The sequence below is a fragment of the Cupressus sempervirens genome, chromosome 1 (assembly GCF_028749045.1).
Source record: "Cupressus sempervirens isolate cs-2001-9-10 chromosome 1, ASM2874904v1, whole genome shotgun sequence".
Classification (NCBI taxonomy): domain Eukaryota; kingdom Viridiplantae; phylum Streptophyta; class Pinopsida; order Cupressales; family Cupressaceae; genus Cupressus; species Cupressus sempervirens.
In genome coordinates, this window is record NC_143118.1 from 100,802,776 (window position 1) to 100,820,649 (window position 17,874).

The 17,874-nt window shown below is 38.4% G+C and overlaps 1 protein-coding gene across 1 annotated transcript in view; it reads right to left on the minus strand.

The window, feature by feature from the left end:
• LOC149576419 (multiple organellar RNA editing factor 3, mitochondrial-like) overlaps nucleotides 1-16,935 on the minus strand; it is a 29,272-nt gene extending 12,337 nt beyond the window's left edge. The window contains exons 1-3 of the mRNA XM_089817218.1: nucleotides 16,460-16,935; nucleotides 7,951-8,048; nucleotides 7,545-7,613 (exon numbers count right to left, since the gene is read on the minus strand). Of these exons, the coding sequence (XP_089673344.1) occupies nucleotides 7,545-7,613; nucleotides 7,951-8,048; nucleotides 16,460-16,836 (544 nt within the window). The 5' untranslated portion in view covers nucleotides 16,837-16,935. The remainder of the gene's footprint in view (nucleotides 1-7,544; nucleotides 7,614-7,950; nucleotides 8,049-16,459) is intronic.
• Between the last annotated feature and the right edge of the window lie 939 nt (nucleotides 16,936-17,874).

Here is a 17,874-nt window from a genome sequence, read left to right on the forward strand (position 1 = left end):
AAGACAACCTCCCGAATGCAATGGCGATGAACAAATTGCAAAATTTTACACCTAAAATAAGATCGAGCCAAGATTGCACTTCTTGAGAAGATGTTTTCACACCTTGAGAGCTCCAATGCCATGATAGAGTTTTAGGTGACACTACAACACCCCCAAGATCAAATGAAAGACCAAGATAACTTTTACAAAAAATTGGCAAAACAATTGCATTAGGATGCAAGAATGATATTATTGATATTGGACTTGAATAAAATGTTCATAATAGGCCTCCTTATTTAGGAAAGGCGATAAGAGACAATGATAAGGAGAAGATAACAACTAACACCACCTAGAGTGGAACTCTCCAAGACTATGTGCTTACTTGAGGTGCAAACTCCTAAGTGTCTAAATGACAAATTGTTATGCAATGCATTATCCTAAGTAAGTTCAAGTAAAGTGTAATTGGTGGATTTAATTACACCAACAGAAGGAACGCAAAAGGCGTATCTTTTGAAGTGTTGAGAAAAGCTCAAAGCAACTTACTACCTGCATTGAGGATAATATTATTAATACTCTCAATGCCCAAGACCCTCAATGCATGTAGACAATTGTCTCAAATTGGGTTGATTGGCTAATGAAGATTTAGAAAGGCCTAAATATGCCAGAGTACTACAACAATACGGCACTACACTCCAAGATAAGAAAAAGATGTTGTATGGATGTGCAAATGGGGTCATATGGCTCGGGCTACAAAAAAAAATTGCATTGATTTTGACTTTTGCTGAATATAGGTATATTTATAGTCGATTTTAATAGAAACAATCGCCTAGACGCAATGGTGAAATGTCCAAATTGCAAAATTATTGCACCTGAAATCAGATCAAGCCAAGATTGCACTTCTTGAGAAGATGTCGTCACACCTAGGAAGCTCTGATATCATGTTAGAGTTTTAAGTCTTTACAACACCCCCCCACCCCCCCCCCCCATGATCAAATGAAAGACCAACTTTCACAAGAGATTGGCAAGACAATTGCATTAAGATGCAAGAATGATATTATTAATTATTGATAGTGGACTTGAATAAAATGTACATAATAGGCCTCCTTATATAGGAAAGGCAATAAGAGATTGATAAGGAGAAGATAACCTATCACCTACACAAAGTGGAATAGCATGTCCACCAAAGGTGGATCATCCTTCATTGTGCAACTAAGTGTGTGCAATGATGAGAATGATAATGTGATATGTGCACTAAAAGTGATCGAGATAACAACTATCACCACCTAGAATGGAATTCTCCAACACCATGTGCTTAATTGAGGTGCAAACTCCTAGGTGTCTCAATAACAAACAACTACGCAATGCATTATCCTAAGTAAGCTTAAGTGAAGTGTAATTAGTGACTATTTAATTACACCAATAGAAAAAATGCAATAGGCACCTTTAAGGTGTTGAGAAAAGCTTGAAGCAGCTTACTACCTACATTGAGGATAATATTACTGATATTCTCAATACCCAAGCCCCTCAATATGCTGCAGGCAGCTGTCTTAGATTGGGCTGTTTGGCTAATGAAGATTTGGAAAGGCCTAAATATGCCAAAGCACAACAATGTGGCACTTCACTCTAGGACAAACAAAAAGACAATGGGGGTGGTTGGTCTGGGGTCTTTCCAAGAAGACTAGTGATGGCACAAGTAATGAGGCTGAGCTCAATACCATTGATGCAAGGCTTAATCTATCCATTTCAAAAGAACTATGGACATTAAAATTGAAGGAGATTCCCATGTATGATTCAATTATTACGAGGTAATTGGTAAATACTTGCTTGTTAATAATAGAGACCGAAAGGTCAATTTATACAAAAGAATGAGACGATGTTTTCTTAGGAAACGATCGTAAAGAATAGAAACATTCTATTCCAGAGAAAGCAAAAAACGAAAGCAAACTAAAGCTAAAGATATTTACAAGATAACCATTTACTAATAATAAACGTCTTATCTATTACTGTAATACCCTCCCTTAATGGTTAATCTATCTAACACACCAAGCTGTCCTCTGAATTTGACAAACTTATCAGGACCAAGAGGCTTGGTGAGAATGTCTGCAGTCTGATCTGTGGTAGGAACATACTGCAGATCTATAGTCCCGTCTTCAACCAGCTGTCGTATGTAATGACAATGAACATCCACATGCTTGGTTCGTTCATGGAAGACTGGATTCCGTGCTAACTTGATAACGCCTTCGTTATCAACAAACAGAGTAGTCGGTCCTGCTGGTGACATCTACATATCCCCAAGCATCTGACGAAGCCAGACAGCTTCACATCCTGCCTTAACAGTGCCTCTGTATTCAGCCTCTATAGAAGAGAGAGAAACTGCCTGCTGCTTCTTACTGGTCCATGTGACTGCACCGGATCCCAAACTGAACACATATCCAGATGTTGACTTTTTATCATCAACAGAGCCTGCCCAATCTGAATCTGTGAACCCACTGAGTTTAGGATTAGAACTCCGAGAATACAGAAGTCCATAATCAGAAGTGCCCTTCACATAACGAAGCACACGCTTTGCTGCCATCCAATGATCAGCCTTAGGAGCTGTCATAAAGCGTGAAATATAGCTGACTGCGAAGCTGATATCAGGCCTAGTAGCAGATAGGTAGATGAGGCTGCCTACTAGTTGCCTATACGTAGTATCATCAACGGAAGGAGAATCAGACTTGGCTGATAACTTTAGACCTTTCTCCATAGGTGTAGATGCAGGTTTGCAATCCTGCATTCGGAATTTGTCTAACAAGGCCCTGGCATATTTGGACTGAGAGATGAATATACCAGAAGACTGTTGCCAAACTTCAACACCTAAGCAATAATGCATGAGCCCAAGGTCAGTCATATCAAAAGACTGGCATAAGTGTTGTTTGATTCCCTAAATCAAAGATGCCGAACTGCCAGTGATGATCAGATCATCCACATAGATATCAGTAGTCTTGATGTACAGATTTGAGTCTGAAGAACTCCTCTTGAAGCCTTGATCACTGAGGTACGTATCAATCTTAATGTACCATGCCCGAGGGGCCTGCTTCAAACCATAGAGAGCTTTTACCAATCTGAGAACCTGATGGTCTTTACCAGCAACCTTGAAACCAGGAAGCTGCGTCATGTAGCCCTCTTCATGGAGATCACCATTCAGGAAAGCACTCTTTACGTCCATCTGATGGACCTTCCAGCCAAACTGTGCTGCCATGGCTAGGACTAATTTGATGGTGCTCATCTTTGCAGTAGGAGCAAAGGTCTCCTCATAATCAATGCCCTGACGCTGAGAAAAGCCCTTTGCCACTAAATGAGCTTTGTACTTATCCAAAGTACCATCTGATTTGTATTTGATTTTGTAGACCCATTTGCAGCTAATGGGTTTCTTCCCTGGGGGAAGATCAGAAAGGACCAAAGTGTTGTTATTCAGCAGGCTCTGGTGTTCAGATTGCATGGCCTGTTCCCCACTCTAGAATTCCTTTAGCCTCAAAATATGTTTGAAGTTCAAACACACTGTGAATGTTGGCCATAAGAGCAAAGTTAACAGAATCTGTAGTTTTGCTCTTTTTCCGAGCAGTTCTCCCATCAATGAGCTCATCATCATGAAGATCAGCAAGTGTCTTAGCCCACCACTTAGGCCGGAGAGGAGAATGACCAACAGTAGTACTAGGAGATGCTTGATCAGCAAGATCCTGATCAGAAGAATCTGGATCAAACTCAGGTGAAGCATCTTCAAAACGAGGTGATCCTGCAGGAGAAGCCGGAGGTGTCTATACAGGTATCACTGGCAGGACTGGAGCTGGAGGAGCTACTGGAGCCCTCCCATCAGGTGGACCTAATGGAAGCCGAACTCCCAAATCATGAACCTGCATAGGCTGGTCTGCTGGATCAGGAACAGGAGAAACAGGCATGAATGGTCCTCGCTGCTCATCAAAGACTACATCGCGGCTGTATATGAGACGAGATGTCTCAACATCAATAAGGCAGTAGGCTTTGTGAAGACTGCTATATCCAGCAAGCATCAGTTTCTGACTCTTGGCATCCAACTTGGTGCGTGAAGCATCAGGGATCCAAACAAAAGCAAGAGAGCCAAAAACCTTCAGGTGACTGATTCTGGGCTTGCGACCTGACCAGGCCTCTTCCGCTGTTTTACCTTTGACCGCCACTGTGGGTGACCGGTTCAACAGATAAACTGCAGTGTTAACTGCTTCTGCCCAAAAACGCTTCGGAACATGTCTGTGTTCGAGCATGGAACGAGCCATCTCGGTGATTGTCCTGTTCCGACGTTCAACTACACTGTTCTGTTGTAGCGTGTGGGGTGTGGTGAACTGGCGTTGGATGCCATGTGTATCCAAGAAGCTGGAGAAAACATTAGAACAAAATTCCCCCCCATTGTCTTATCTAAGAGTAATAATAGATTTCCCAGACTCTTTTTCAACTATGGGTTTAAACTTCTGAAATACAGTAAATGCATCGGATTTCTTTTTAAGGAAATACACCCACATTTTTCTACTGAAATCATCTACAAACAACAAAAAATACCTGTACCCAAGAACAGAAGGAGTGGCCATAGGGCCGCAGATATCAGCATGAACAAGCTGAAGTACTTGAGAAGCTCGCCAAGAATCGCCACTGGAGAAAGGTGTGCGATGTTGCTTCCCAGCCTGACATGCGTCACAAACTCCAAGGTGTTGGGTTTGAATCTCTGGCAAACCAAGAACAAGCTCATCCCAAGCAAGTTGTGAGAGATAATGCACATTTAAGTGCCCATATCGCTGATGCCAAAGTATGCTGATGGAAGATCGCCGAGCAACCATAGCTAAGTCCTGAGAATCACCAGAATCAGTAAGTCTGAAAAGACCATGATCCTCAAGACCAACTGCAACAGTAGACTTAGTCGCCCGATCAGTGATGGTGCACTGATGGGAACTGAAGGTGACTGCCAAGTGTGGAGAATGTCACAGCAATTGACTGACCGAGAGTAGATTTAGTTCCATCCCTGGAACGTAGTACACATCAAGGAATATGAGCTTCCTCCCAACAGACTGAATTTGAATGTTGCCTTTACCAACAACCGTACTCTTCTCCACCACCAAAGATAATAGAATCTGAATAAGGCTGAAAGTCAGTAAACCAGTCTCTGCGGTGAGTGAAATGTCGAGAGGCACCTGAATCAATGTACCAAGCAGATGACTGCACATGATCTGCGAGTCTTTTAGCCATGAAGGCGTAAAAGGCAGATTCTGCCTGCTCAGTGTGCTCTGCACTGTTCGCTTTGGGTTGCGAACCTGATTGCTTAGACTGGGCAGCTAAGCGTTTCCGACATGCAACCTTCATGTGACCATACTTGTGGCAATAGTTGCATTGAATGTTCTTCTTTTTGGTACCATCGGATGCTGGAGCAGAAGACTTCTGCTGAGATGGTTGCTGAAACTTGCCCTTATCCTTCTAAAAGGATTTCGCAACAAAGGCTTGCTCAGTGGAGGTTGAACTCGAGCTGCTACCGAACTGTTGTTTCCACCGATCTTGCTGAAGTAGCCGGGTGCAAAGATCAGTGAACTTTAGATCAACACCACTAGATGTGATGTTGAGAGTCTCGATAAAATGCTCATAGGAATTTGGTAAACTCCGAAGAGTGATTACCACAATATCCTCTTCCTCCATCTTGCGACCGATGGCAAGTAACTGATCACGGATTTCCTGAATCCGATTCAAGTGTGCCTAGAGCGAGGTGCGCTCATCCATGACAATAGAAAACAGAGTGTTTTTCAGAAAGAAGGCTCTGCTCTTGTCGGAAGTCTCATGAAGACCTTTGAGATGTGTCCAGATTTCGGCCGCTGTCTTGCCAGATGGAATCTGAGAAAGCTGGTCATCAGCTACGGATAGTTTGAGAAGCATTACTGCCTCTCGATTGTTCAGATCCCATGTATCTTGATCAGGACCCGGAGAAGTCGGACGCTGCTTAACACCCAAAACAAGTTGATCGGTGTTTCGATATTCGAAGATTGCGATGATGCGCTGCTTCTAGGTTCCATCCATAATTGCGACCATTGAATTTGGAATTATGCTCGAGCAGAATATTTGTCAGAGATGTCATGGCACGTTTTTCAATGAAAACTATGAAAATTTGTGTGAAGGCACGTTCTTCGAGGCAAAAATACAGAAGACCCAGAAGAATCAGAGAATGACCCAGAAGAGAGCGCGAAAAACTCAGAAAGAATTTTTTGTCATTTTCTGGATCCGCTGGCTCGAAAATCGAGGCACCCAAAAAAAACGGACGACAACCCAATTGAGCTCTCGAAAAACCCACCAAGAATCTACAAACAAAATATTTTTTTCAACCCCAAAATTAGGGTTTCGAGCAAAAAACCCTAGTCGGCGAATTTGAAGGTCAAATTTGCAAAAAAATGGTGGTTTTCACAATCAACCAATACTGAAAGGAGGTCATGGCAATATGGCGGAGGAAAAACGCAGACAAACTCAGAAAAGCCGACGCCTTGAGGTCACGCGAACAAGGAAAACAACCATGAAACTACGGATGTCGGACCTCCAAAAAATCATGAATTTGCAGTCAAAACACAGGGTTTTTTTAATGTTTGAAGGACGCCTGTGAATTTTAGATGCAGGCCAACCATACACAGACCTCCAAAAAATGCATTTTTCCAGTCATGAAGCCGTGATTTGCAAAGGAGTTCGGTCAAAAGAAATCGCGATTTGCATATACCAATCAAAAAAAAATGGCCACGATTTCCACGCGATTTGCAGACCCTAATTCAGGAATTTCTCCAAGCAGAAAACCCTATGTGGGTTTTGGAGAAATTAGCTGAAATAATTTTGGAAAAATTTAAACAAATAATTTCAAGAAGAAATTATAAATTTTTCCGAAAAAATTTAAGTATTTAGCTCTGATACCATATTACGAGGTAATTGGTAAATACTTGCTTGTTAATAACAGAGACCGAAAGGTCAATTTATACAAAAGAATGAGACGATGTTTCCTTAGGAAACGATCGTAAAGAATAGAAACATTCTATTCCAGAGAAAGCAAAAAACGAAAGCAAACTAAAGCTAAAGATATTTACAAGATAACCATTAACTAATAATAGACGTCTTATCTATTATTGTAATATCAATGCCATTAATGTAAAGAACATTAACAGCTGGAGCCTTGAAGGTTGGATTGATATGATCTGAAAGAAGCTGAAACAGATTGACACAATTACCATTAACCACATGTACCACAAGGCTACAAACTATTTGGCTAATGCAGTGATAGAGGGCACTTTGGAAGAGCTTATTTCCAGTGAGACATTGGCCTGGTCAAATCTGAACTAGTACACAAGACAAGAGCAGAGCAATTTCGACAGCAGCAATTAAAGGCATTGTGAGAGTGTCTGGTCTTTGGGGTGATGAGCATTATGCTGCAAACATTGTATTGTTATTTTACTTTGAATGTAATAAGAGCTGCCGCCTAATGGCAAGGCTTTTTTTATCAAAAAATGGTACTTTCACAAAAGGATGAGCAGAAATATACTCACTTCCACCATATGTTTTTGTTTTGGGATCAGCATATGAATCTGGTAGCACCCAAGTAACTCCAGGTTGTTCTGTATTAAAAACAAAAATTACTTAATACTGCTGAAAATCCAGGGACTTGAACTAATATTTTGGTTTCAAAGAATCCTCTAGCAGTACAAATATTGCTCTCCAAATAAAAATATGGATATTTTTATAAAACCTTGTATAAATATTGAATATATTTCCTTGTACTACACAGACTGACTTGAGATATTAAAAAAAAAAACTAGACCATATAAAAATCTGAAATATTGCCTAGCAGGACACAGAATCTGACTTGAAGTTATTAAAAGAAAACAAACTGGATTATAAAAAACTATAAAGAATTTTAAAATTGTGCCTAGCTGCACAGAGGAGCCCACATACTTTCCATTACTTGTGAAAGCTCTTCTGACATTTCACACTTAAATCCAGTGTAAACCGTTGTACATATGATATATATTCTTTTTTTTGCCTCCTCCAAACTGCATACATAAAAGCACTAAGGTACTTCGATAGAGAAAAAATATAATTTTATTTTGACAAGTTTTGTTCATCAAATTGTGTGAAATCAATTTAGCCATCCATCTTGTCAATCTCCTTGCAGCATACAGATAAACGAGCCATTTCTCAGGAAAAAGTATTATTTTTACAACAACAAAAAATCTGTTTGCCTGCCTCAGACTAATTTTCCTAAGAACTATTATCAAAATAAACTAAGTTCTTCTTTACTTGTGCTCCACAATGCACGCTTTTCAATTGAAGTAAAACAATTTTGAAATATCTAATACAACATATATCAAAGCTACTAAAAAGTACATTACATAGTTTTTGTAGCCATGCTTAGCTTACAATCCAAAATTTATTAATCTAGTCGAAAGATAATCACAAACAGATCCACTTCCTTGCAGAATACATTAGTTTTATTAATTCACAAACAGGTACAATTAAATTTGTAATCATCTTACACAGCTTAATCTTGTTGGCATTTGATATACAGGACGAAACTATCTTGGGAGATCTCTTCCCAAACAGTTAAATGATGCATTAAAAAAAAGCTCACCAAATTACTACGTTAATCCAGAAACAAATGAAATATCATTTGCCAATTCTCTTGTGCAGCTTAATTTTTCTTAGCAAATTCTATGCAGGACAAAAACATATTAGCAGACCTCTTACAAAATAGCTAAATGTTACACCAAAAATGAAATCACCAAACTACGTTAGTTCAGAAATTGGCAGTGGATCAGTGAAGAATAATGTGATGAGATGGAATGACATTAATTGGCCATCTACAGTAGTGTATCAGTATGTTTGTTCCTATGAGAACCATCCAGACAACTCACAGAAACTGAGGTACAAACCTTAGATAAAAATGAATAATGATTTTGTTTTAAAAGACAAGTTGGGGACTAATAATAAGAGGACATGAGGTTGGGAGCTACATAAGGGTAAGCCACATGATTGAAGAATGAACGAATCCTAATAAATCCAGCAAGTTTCGATACTACCAGTCTCAGGAATCAATTTTTTTGATGAAAAAACCTGAAGATGCCAATGCATGCCTGGATGGTCTGGAATCTGGATGCTGAAGCAGAGATGACTGGAGGCAGGATGCTTTCGGAAGCCCTACAGAGGCCATCTATAGGCTCTCGGATGTGGATGGTTTCCACAGGGCTCTGGAAAGCATCTAGGAGCTTCCACGGACATCAAGCCCAGAAAACATTCTAAAAAAGCACTTTCACTTAAAAATTTAAAAGACAGGTGCTCTATTATGATTTTTTTAACTTATTTTTGCACTTTCCATAGGGCTTCGGAAAGCATCTAGGAGCTTCCACTGACGTCAAGCCCAGAAAACATTCTAAAAAAGCACTTTCACTTAAAAATTTAAAACCTTATTTTTGCTCTCGGATGTGGATGGCTGCCACAGGGCTCCGGAAAGCATCTAGGAGCTTCCACGGACGTCAAGCCCAGAAAACATTCTAAAAAAGCACTGTCACTTAAAAAAAATTTAAAAATGTGCTCTATTATGATTTGTTTAACTTATTTTTGCTCTCAAACCCTAAAACGGACCTAAAAGAGGTCATTCAAGCATTCGCAACCCTTTTTGCTTGCAGCCACATTCTCTCTTCTCACTTGGTCTCCATTTTGGCATTTTGAAGGCATGTTGATTATTTTCCAAGAGGATTGATCGGTGGGCAAGAGACAGCTTCCTCAAAGGAGTTTTAAGCATCTAAGGTATGAATTTGATCCCATTCTTGAGATTTTTGATGAATACTTCTGAGATTTTGACGAATTTTGTCAAGTTTGTGAACAAATGTTTCAAGTTTTTTTCATTTTTCATTTTTTAAAAGAAATAAAGAAACAAGTTTAGCTTCCATTAGTAGTTTTTTTTTCCATTTTTTTGCACTTGTATGCTTGATGTTCATAGTTGTTTTTCTAATTTAAATTTATTTATTTTCTTATCATAGTAAGAAATTAGATTGTTTTGTGCAAGAATGGCCTCCACCAGTAATCGAAGTTCAGTGGGAAGGCAAGGAGCCAATAATTTCAAAATTGATATAGGATCTACTTTATGGAGACATACCACAAATAAAATCACAAGTTGTAGGAGGTGGCTCGTATTATTGGAAGTGTAATTATTGTGTACGTAACAAAAGAAAACCTTTCAATGAATCATATTCTCGGGTCAACTTCACTTTATGGGCCTTGCTGGCACAGGATTTGCAATGTGCAAAGGCAAAAGTGGGCATGGTATGGCTAAAGTAAAAATAGCTTCATTTGTAAAAGAACAAGAAGTTATTGATGCATTGGTTAAAAGATCAAAAAAAAAAAAAAAAAGTTATTATCAACCTCCATCCACAAAGAATAAGATCCAAGCACTAGTTGAACCAATTGTATCCTCCCAACATCCATTCTTGCAAGTACTGGTACCGAGAGAGGAAGAGGAAGAAGTGGAAATTACAAACCGCAAAAGAGGCCCATTGCACACCACATTTAAAATGAAGGCAAGAGACTGTGTCGATGAAGCCATTGCACATTGTCGCTATGCTAATGGTCTTCCTTTCAACTTGGTGAGATCACCATCTTGGGAAGAAATGGTGGCAGCCATCAAAGAAGCACTAGCTGATTGCACAAGTCTCAAGTATGAAAAGGCGTGTACCACTCTATTGCAAAAGGGGAGGACACATATAGAGTAAGAACTTCAACCAATTAAAAAATCTTGGAAAAGTTCAAGAGAAACTATTGTGTCTAATGGTTGGAAAGATACAAAAACTGGCCATTGATTAATGTGATTGCAGTGTGCCCCCAAAGGAGCAATTTTTTTGAAGGAGGATGATTGCGAAGAGGAGGTGAAGGATTCCCAATTCATTTCTAAAAATATCATTTGAGGCCATTCAGATGGTGAATGGTGAGAATGTGGTACATGTGGTTACAAACAATGCAAAAAATTGTAAGGGAATAGATGCTTTGATTGAGAGTCAGTATGACCATTTTTTTTGGACTCCATGCATCGTACACTCCCTTAGCTTGATCATAAAACAGATTGGCACTCAAATGGATTGGGTGGAGCAAATATACCAGGGGGGGAGGAGATACAAATGTTCGTGACGAACCACCACATGTCACAATCCATTTTTAGATCACTCCAAATTGGAGTTGTTGAAGGTAAATTGTAATAAGTAAATTTCATAGTTTATTTAATTTGACAAAAATTGTGTTCATATTCATTTATCAAATTCTATATAACTTTAGTCTTCATATAATATTTATTAACATATTGTTAACTTGCTTAGGTTGTCAAGACCCGTGTTGCATCTCATACTATTCTTATGAGACGACTTGTGAAGGTGCAAGATGCATTGAGCCAAATGGTCATTTCCACTCAGTGGAGCATATAAAAGGCTTCAAGACAGTTGATGAACTCATGTGGCATTTGTATTGGATTTCACCAAGTTCATCATGACCATGCTTTCCTTTTCCAATACAGATACACCTTGCTTAAGAGATGTGTAGGATGGCATGGACACCATGGTTGAGAAAACAAATTGTCCACACAAAAATGAGAATGACCTTGCAACGTGCAATAAGGTGGAATCAATCATCTATCAATGTTGGGAGAAGATGACTACCCCATTGCACCTCCTTGCATATGCCTTATTTCTGAGGTACTATAGCGAGAAAGTACTTGTTATTCCGAATAGAGTTGCACCATATGCAAATGAAGAGGTTGCTAACGAGTATTATTAAACTTTTACAAGTCTCTTCCAAGACAAAGAAATGCATGAAAAAAGTGAGGCTAGAATTTGGGCTATTTGCTTAAGGACTCCAACATTCTCCATATGCAATAAAAGGACCAAAATAAAATGGGAGGTATCATAAGGCAATACATGTATGGTCAACATTTTAAGAATCTACAACCTCTTGCAATCAAGATCCTATCACAAGTAAGTTTTTTTGTTCTTTTTTTTTTTTTAGTTTTATGTAAACTACTTGCATTCTAGAATTTAGTGTTAAACAATCTTTAATTGCTTTTCATTTGTATGTTTTGTGAGCACTATCTAGATTGCTAGTTCTTTTGTTGATAAAGGGAATTGGAGTACATGCTCCTATATCCATTCATTGAAGCACAACTGACTGGGCTCCAAGAAGCTGAGGACTTGGTCTACATCCACACCAACTTGCGTCTTTTGTCACGTACGAATGGTCAATACAAGGAAGGGGCAGCCAAGCTTTGGGATGTAGCCCCTAAGTGTGCAATTTTGGATGCAACACTTCTTGATCTTACCATGACATTGTTAAGAAGTAAAGTCCACACACAATTGAGAGGGGGGTGAATTACTTGTGAAAACTTAAATCCAAACTTATTTAATCCAACTTTAATAACAAAAACAATGAGCCACAATAAAAGAGAAACCATGCACAATGACACAATCATTTGTTGACTAGGGAAACCCTTGATCAGAGGGAAAACCCCAGTGGGGATGGCACCCACAAGATAGTGTACTAGTATATAAGTTCCTTGTGAAAGGATGTGACTCTTTTAAGAACCAAATACAGTGGATTTAGTACAATAGTCCCTATTAAAGGTCAGATCCCGATTAGGAGACCTTGAACCCTTGTTAGAAGGTTTTAACCCTATTAAAGGCTAATGTGGAAACCACTAGACCCATTGTCTAAATTGCTCCAGCAACTATGAAGATCAATACTTTAGGATAACAAATCCAAGATAGGTGTATTGACTGATCTGCAACTTACTTGCCAACATAGTTCCTTTGAAGTTCAATACCACATACCAAACCAATCTTATGCTCTACTCTAGTTATCTAGCATGAAAGCTCGCATCCACAATATCCACAATCATCATACATCACATTCTCAACCAAGGAAACAACTTTCCTTTATACCGTTCTCAAATAACTGATTAGGTTGGTATGTTAAAGCTTCCCCAATGTACACTTAATAATTCAGGACCTCACTAAGGCATACACACCTTCTCGAGCATCATTACAAATATTATATTAAGGTTCCCACACGTTACAATACAATTAACACATTTTACAATGAAGATCAACATGTTACACCAATACAGTCAACTAACAGTAAAACATATCACATGTTTCACTTCAGCAACCTCTCCAGAATCGAAGGCCACTAACATTAATACCACGATCCAAGGCCGCTTATAAGATATAGCCAATTTATTTATCAACAACTATCTCTGACAATATTTCCTGCTCACTGGTCTGCTACCATCTTCATCAAATGATGTGTAACTCAGCCAATACTCAACATAAACTCAAGCGAACATAAATGTGACATCTATACTCATTTGTGAGCATAACCCTAGGCTCACATAGCTTAAACCAATGTTCCCTGAGGATGCGTCCCCCCCAAAAAAGCCAGCATTTCGAGGACGGGGACTTCATTGGGGACTTGCATCCATCCCCAATTTTTAAACACAAAAAAATTAAAAAATGAACAAAAATGTCACTTTTGTCGTGCCCCCCCCCCCCTCCCCCGTCCCCAAAATCAGCAAAAAAATTTGCCATCCCATTGGCCCTTGTCATCCCCATCCCAGAAACTCGGGGTAACATAGACTTAAACTAATATGTGCCAACTTCATCGTGCCAATAAACCTCTATGATATACAGAACCTTTGTTTGCCACGAACTCACAAACATATGTTGTCATCAATACAACACATAACCGGAACATCCCAATGTCAACCAAACCTGAATTCCCAACAAACACAAGGTGCATCTAGCAAAGTGGAACTGCTTTTCATTCAAATGATCTTGAAGTTGCAGCAGTTGAAGGAGATGATAAGAATGTGGATTTTCTTGCAAATCCTTATGATTTGGAATCTCTGTCTTCGATATACAGAATCTTTGGCTGTCATGAACTCACAAACATATGTTGTCATCAATACAACACATAACCAGCATATCTAAGTGCAGCCAAACCTGAATTCCTAACAGACGCACGGTGCGTCTAGCAAAGTGGAACCATTTTTCAATCAAATGATCTTGAAGTTGCAGCAGTTGAAGGAGATGATGAGAATGTAGATTTTCTTGCAAATCCTTATGATTCGGAATCTGATTAGTTGATTGAATCTTCAATCATGAACTAAGTTTTGATTTTGTTGGAATCTTGAACATGGGCAACTGGTTATAACTTATTGTCTATTGAACTTATTTCTGAATTTCAATTTGAATATTTGTGTCTGTGAAGTTAATTGTTTTATGTTGAATTATCACAATATGAAATATCTTGAATCAATGGCAAAGTATCATACTATCTGATGATTTATTTATTTTTATTTCTTGTATAGCTTCACAAATACACGCCTCATCTCGCATTCACATCCAAAACAAAATCTCACATCCCACATTTGAATCTTGCATCTATACAACTTCCGAATCGACAATTTAGGGAAAAACTAGTAAAGAAGTTCATAGCTGACTAATCAAAAGAAAAAAGAATCAGCATGTTGTCACTGGTCCCAGACATTACAAGGGTAAAGAGACAGCGCACCACCTCCCATCCCCCTTCTTTTAAATGAACTAGTACGTCCTCAAAACATCACCCTCACATAATTCTTTCTAAAACATTAAAGAAATCTCCTATAAACAGTCAAAAAAAGGTAGAAGACTTCCTATCCATCCACTTGTTGGAATTGAGAACAAACCTTCCCAGGCAAAGTAGAGACAAGCTTGAAAAATCCAGATAGCCTTCCAAACTTAAGTAAAAACAAATTCATAGCACTCTTACTAAGAATTGCCACAAGAATCCAATTTATTCATACAAGGATAAATAACACTTGTTCATCTTACAAATTCAACTGAAACTCAAACACATTTGCAAAGCCAAACATCATCTCTTTTGGAATCCATTTTGCCATCATTATTACAGAAGGGCTAACAGTCATTAATAAACTTGCAATTTCATCTTACAAACAGTAATCACATGTTTGCTTAAATGTTAGCTAAGAGCCATGGTCTAGATGGGGGTTGAGTCAACATCAAACTTCTAGATTAGACATATCTAACATATTCATCACAGCTAGCTTTCGAATAGATATATTTAAATTTTAAGATTTAAATCTTATGTTTTTTTATCAAGTTATTTAGGCCCTATTGATTTTATATTCTAAATACACATATTAATTTTCATAAGCCATCTCCAAAACCTGAAAAAGCACTGACCATGCAAAACAATTCATTCCCTCTGCACCTGAGATTTGTGCACAAGGACATTGCAGAAGCTAGCAATGAAAAAAAACAAAAAAGAAACAATGGTAGATAACAAACCACTGTACCCAAATGCAGTCAACAAGTTAACAAAAGTGACAAATTTTCTGAAACTGATGCATAACTTAATAAATAGAAGATAGAATTAAACATCAATAAGAGGCAGACAATCTCCATATAGAACCTTACAAACAAATTTGAGATATGAATTATTAAGAAATAAAGTGATCATTGAAATATCTTCCAGAGTATTATGAAATGAACTCTGACCATCCAAACAAGTTCCAGAAAATCACAATGTCAAACATCAAGCAGTTTGTGAAAATGAATCGGTATCATAGGCACCTAGGTTACCAAACTTTAGATAATGTCAGTTTTGCCCACCAACGGAATAAGTACTTTTTTAATTTTTACGGAAAGTTGACATACCCAAGTTCTAATTTGTAAGGAAATGTCAAATAATGATGAGGAAACAAGTAGACTTCAATATTTCTGGTAGAAAGGTTAAAGCTACAATAATGCTTAATAAGTATGGGCTGCATTTGCTTGCTCTTAATTGGCTAATGCTATCTCTGGTGGCTGAACTGAACCTAAAGTTGTTTTACAGGTTGGTGCCCTGCGTTTACTGGATATTCGTTAAATATATCATTCCTAGTGAATGATATGAACTTACAACTTTAAAAGCCTGCATGTTCTCATAACTGCAACAAATGTAGGCAGAATGTGAAGATACTGACAGTCCAACAATCAGTTAAATTTCCAGTAGCTTCATGGGCTCGCACTAATTTATCCGTTATGTATTTAAGTTGACTATAATACTTCTGGTGAATACAACAAAGTTAAATCTGCAAATGCTTCCATTTCCTAAGGACTTAACAAATAGCAGGAGCAAATTTTCCGTTTTCAAGCCCTGACCATAATCCAAAACAATCAATATCAATCCCTATGTAATGCCCTCCAGATTGCAAGGCACTTTCCATAATGCAACTACGCTCTAACCCCCTAGGAAACAAACCTAAACACTGCTTTAAAAAAACAATGAAACTATGGCCCGTACAGTGCACAAACACTTCCCACCGTGCAAATTTAGCTTAAATTCTACTAAACTCCCGGAGCAACGATTAAGGGGTCGAATCACTTACCTGCCAACGACATTAGCGAGAGTTTTTTCGAAGGCAGCTACCTTCTCTTCCTTGGTAGGCTGTGGGTCGGGAAACTCCATAGTGACGAGCCAATGATTATAATCAGTTCCTTCGAAAAGTGTGCTCCGTTTCTTTCCATCAGGAGTAATTGTAGTGAACGAATTGCTTTCGTCCAGCGATCCGAAGTCCAAATTACTGAAGAAACGGGAACCTTGGAAACGGAATGGCGGCACAGAGGATCTGTAAACGAGTGCAGAGCCTGCTATGTTTTCTACTAAAGCAGGAGAAGAGACTCGTGTCGTAAAGGCCGATGAAGCAGTGGAAAAGACCTTTGCAAACGAAACGGCGCGTTGAAGGCGAGAAGCCATGATCGCCATGCAAAAGAGCAAGACTTCAGCGCACCCGAGAATTTGCAGCGACTAGGGTTTTAGGACTGAAAGACTTCGAAGGGTTTTAGACTACAATTGTATTGATATATACGTTAATCTGAAGATATCCAATATATACTTCCTTGCACTAAAAGGAGGTGCAATGGTTACGTTGATAGTGGAATATTTCAACGTCAAGGTTTTCATATTTTTAGAATAACAGTGAAATACTTATTTATTAGCTTTATATAATTTTTTAATTAAATATCATAGATGATACATAAATTTGGTTGAAAATTAATAATTACAAAATATTTAAATCTAGGTGAGAAGGGTGTTGGGAAAGGTTGATGAATTTGGTTTTACACATGTTAAATGCATTTGTTTGAAAGTTTTTGAAGCTTTTTCAACAATTGTGATATTGCTATCAAGATTTAACTATGTAGTTTTATAGTCAAACTCGTTGGCCCATGTTTCATGAGTAGTAATTCAACACAAATCCATCTCTCATGAGAATAAATGGAACACTTAGCACTCATTGGATTTACGTGATGCTTACAAAGGTGAAGCACTCGAACTTCCTAGGAGGTCACCCATCTTAGTACTACTCCAACTTGAGGTTGCTTGACTAGAGAATTTCCTCCATGTATAAACCCACTATGCTTACAACCCCATTTGCAAAACATTCACAAAATGTTGTGCCTTATGATCAATTCATTATAAAGCCTTTTCAACAAGTCAATTGAAAGTTTATTGAGCCTTAAGAATGAGATTGTTGTGAAGTTGTTAAGCCTAGACCACTCTACTACTTTGCAACCCATAAGGCAAGTTGTGAGGATAGCTTCTAGACTACAACTATTAGAGATTTGGGTATTTTTCATTTATTAACACCTTAGTCAAGTGTGTAACTAACCCTAAAAGAGTTTAGTCTTCAATCTTAGAAATCTTGAGCCAATGCTCTGACATATGGTGCAGGAGCACCTTGGGGTAAGGTAAAACGCTAGCACAAATTTTGGTTTGTAAATGATCTAACCAACCATTTAGTGA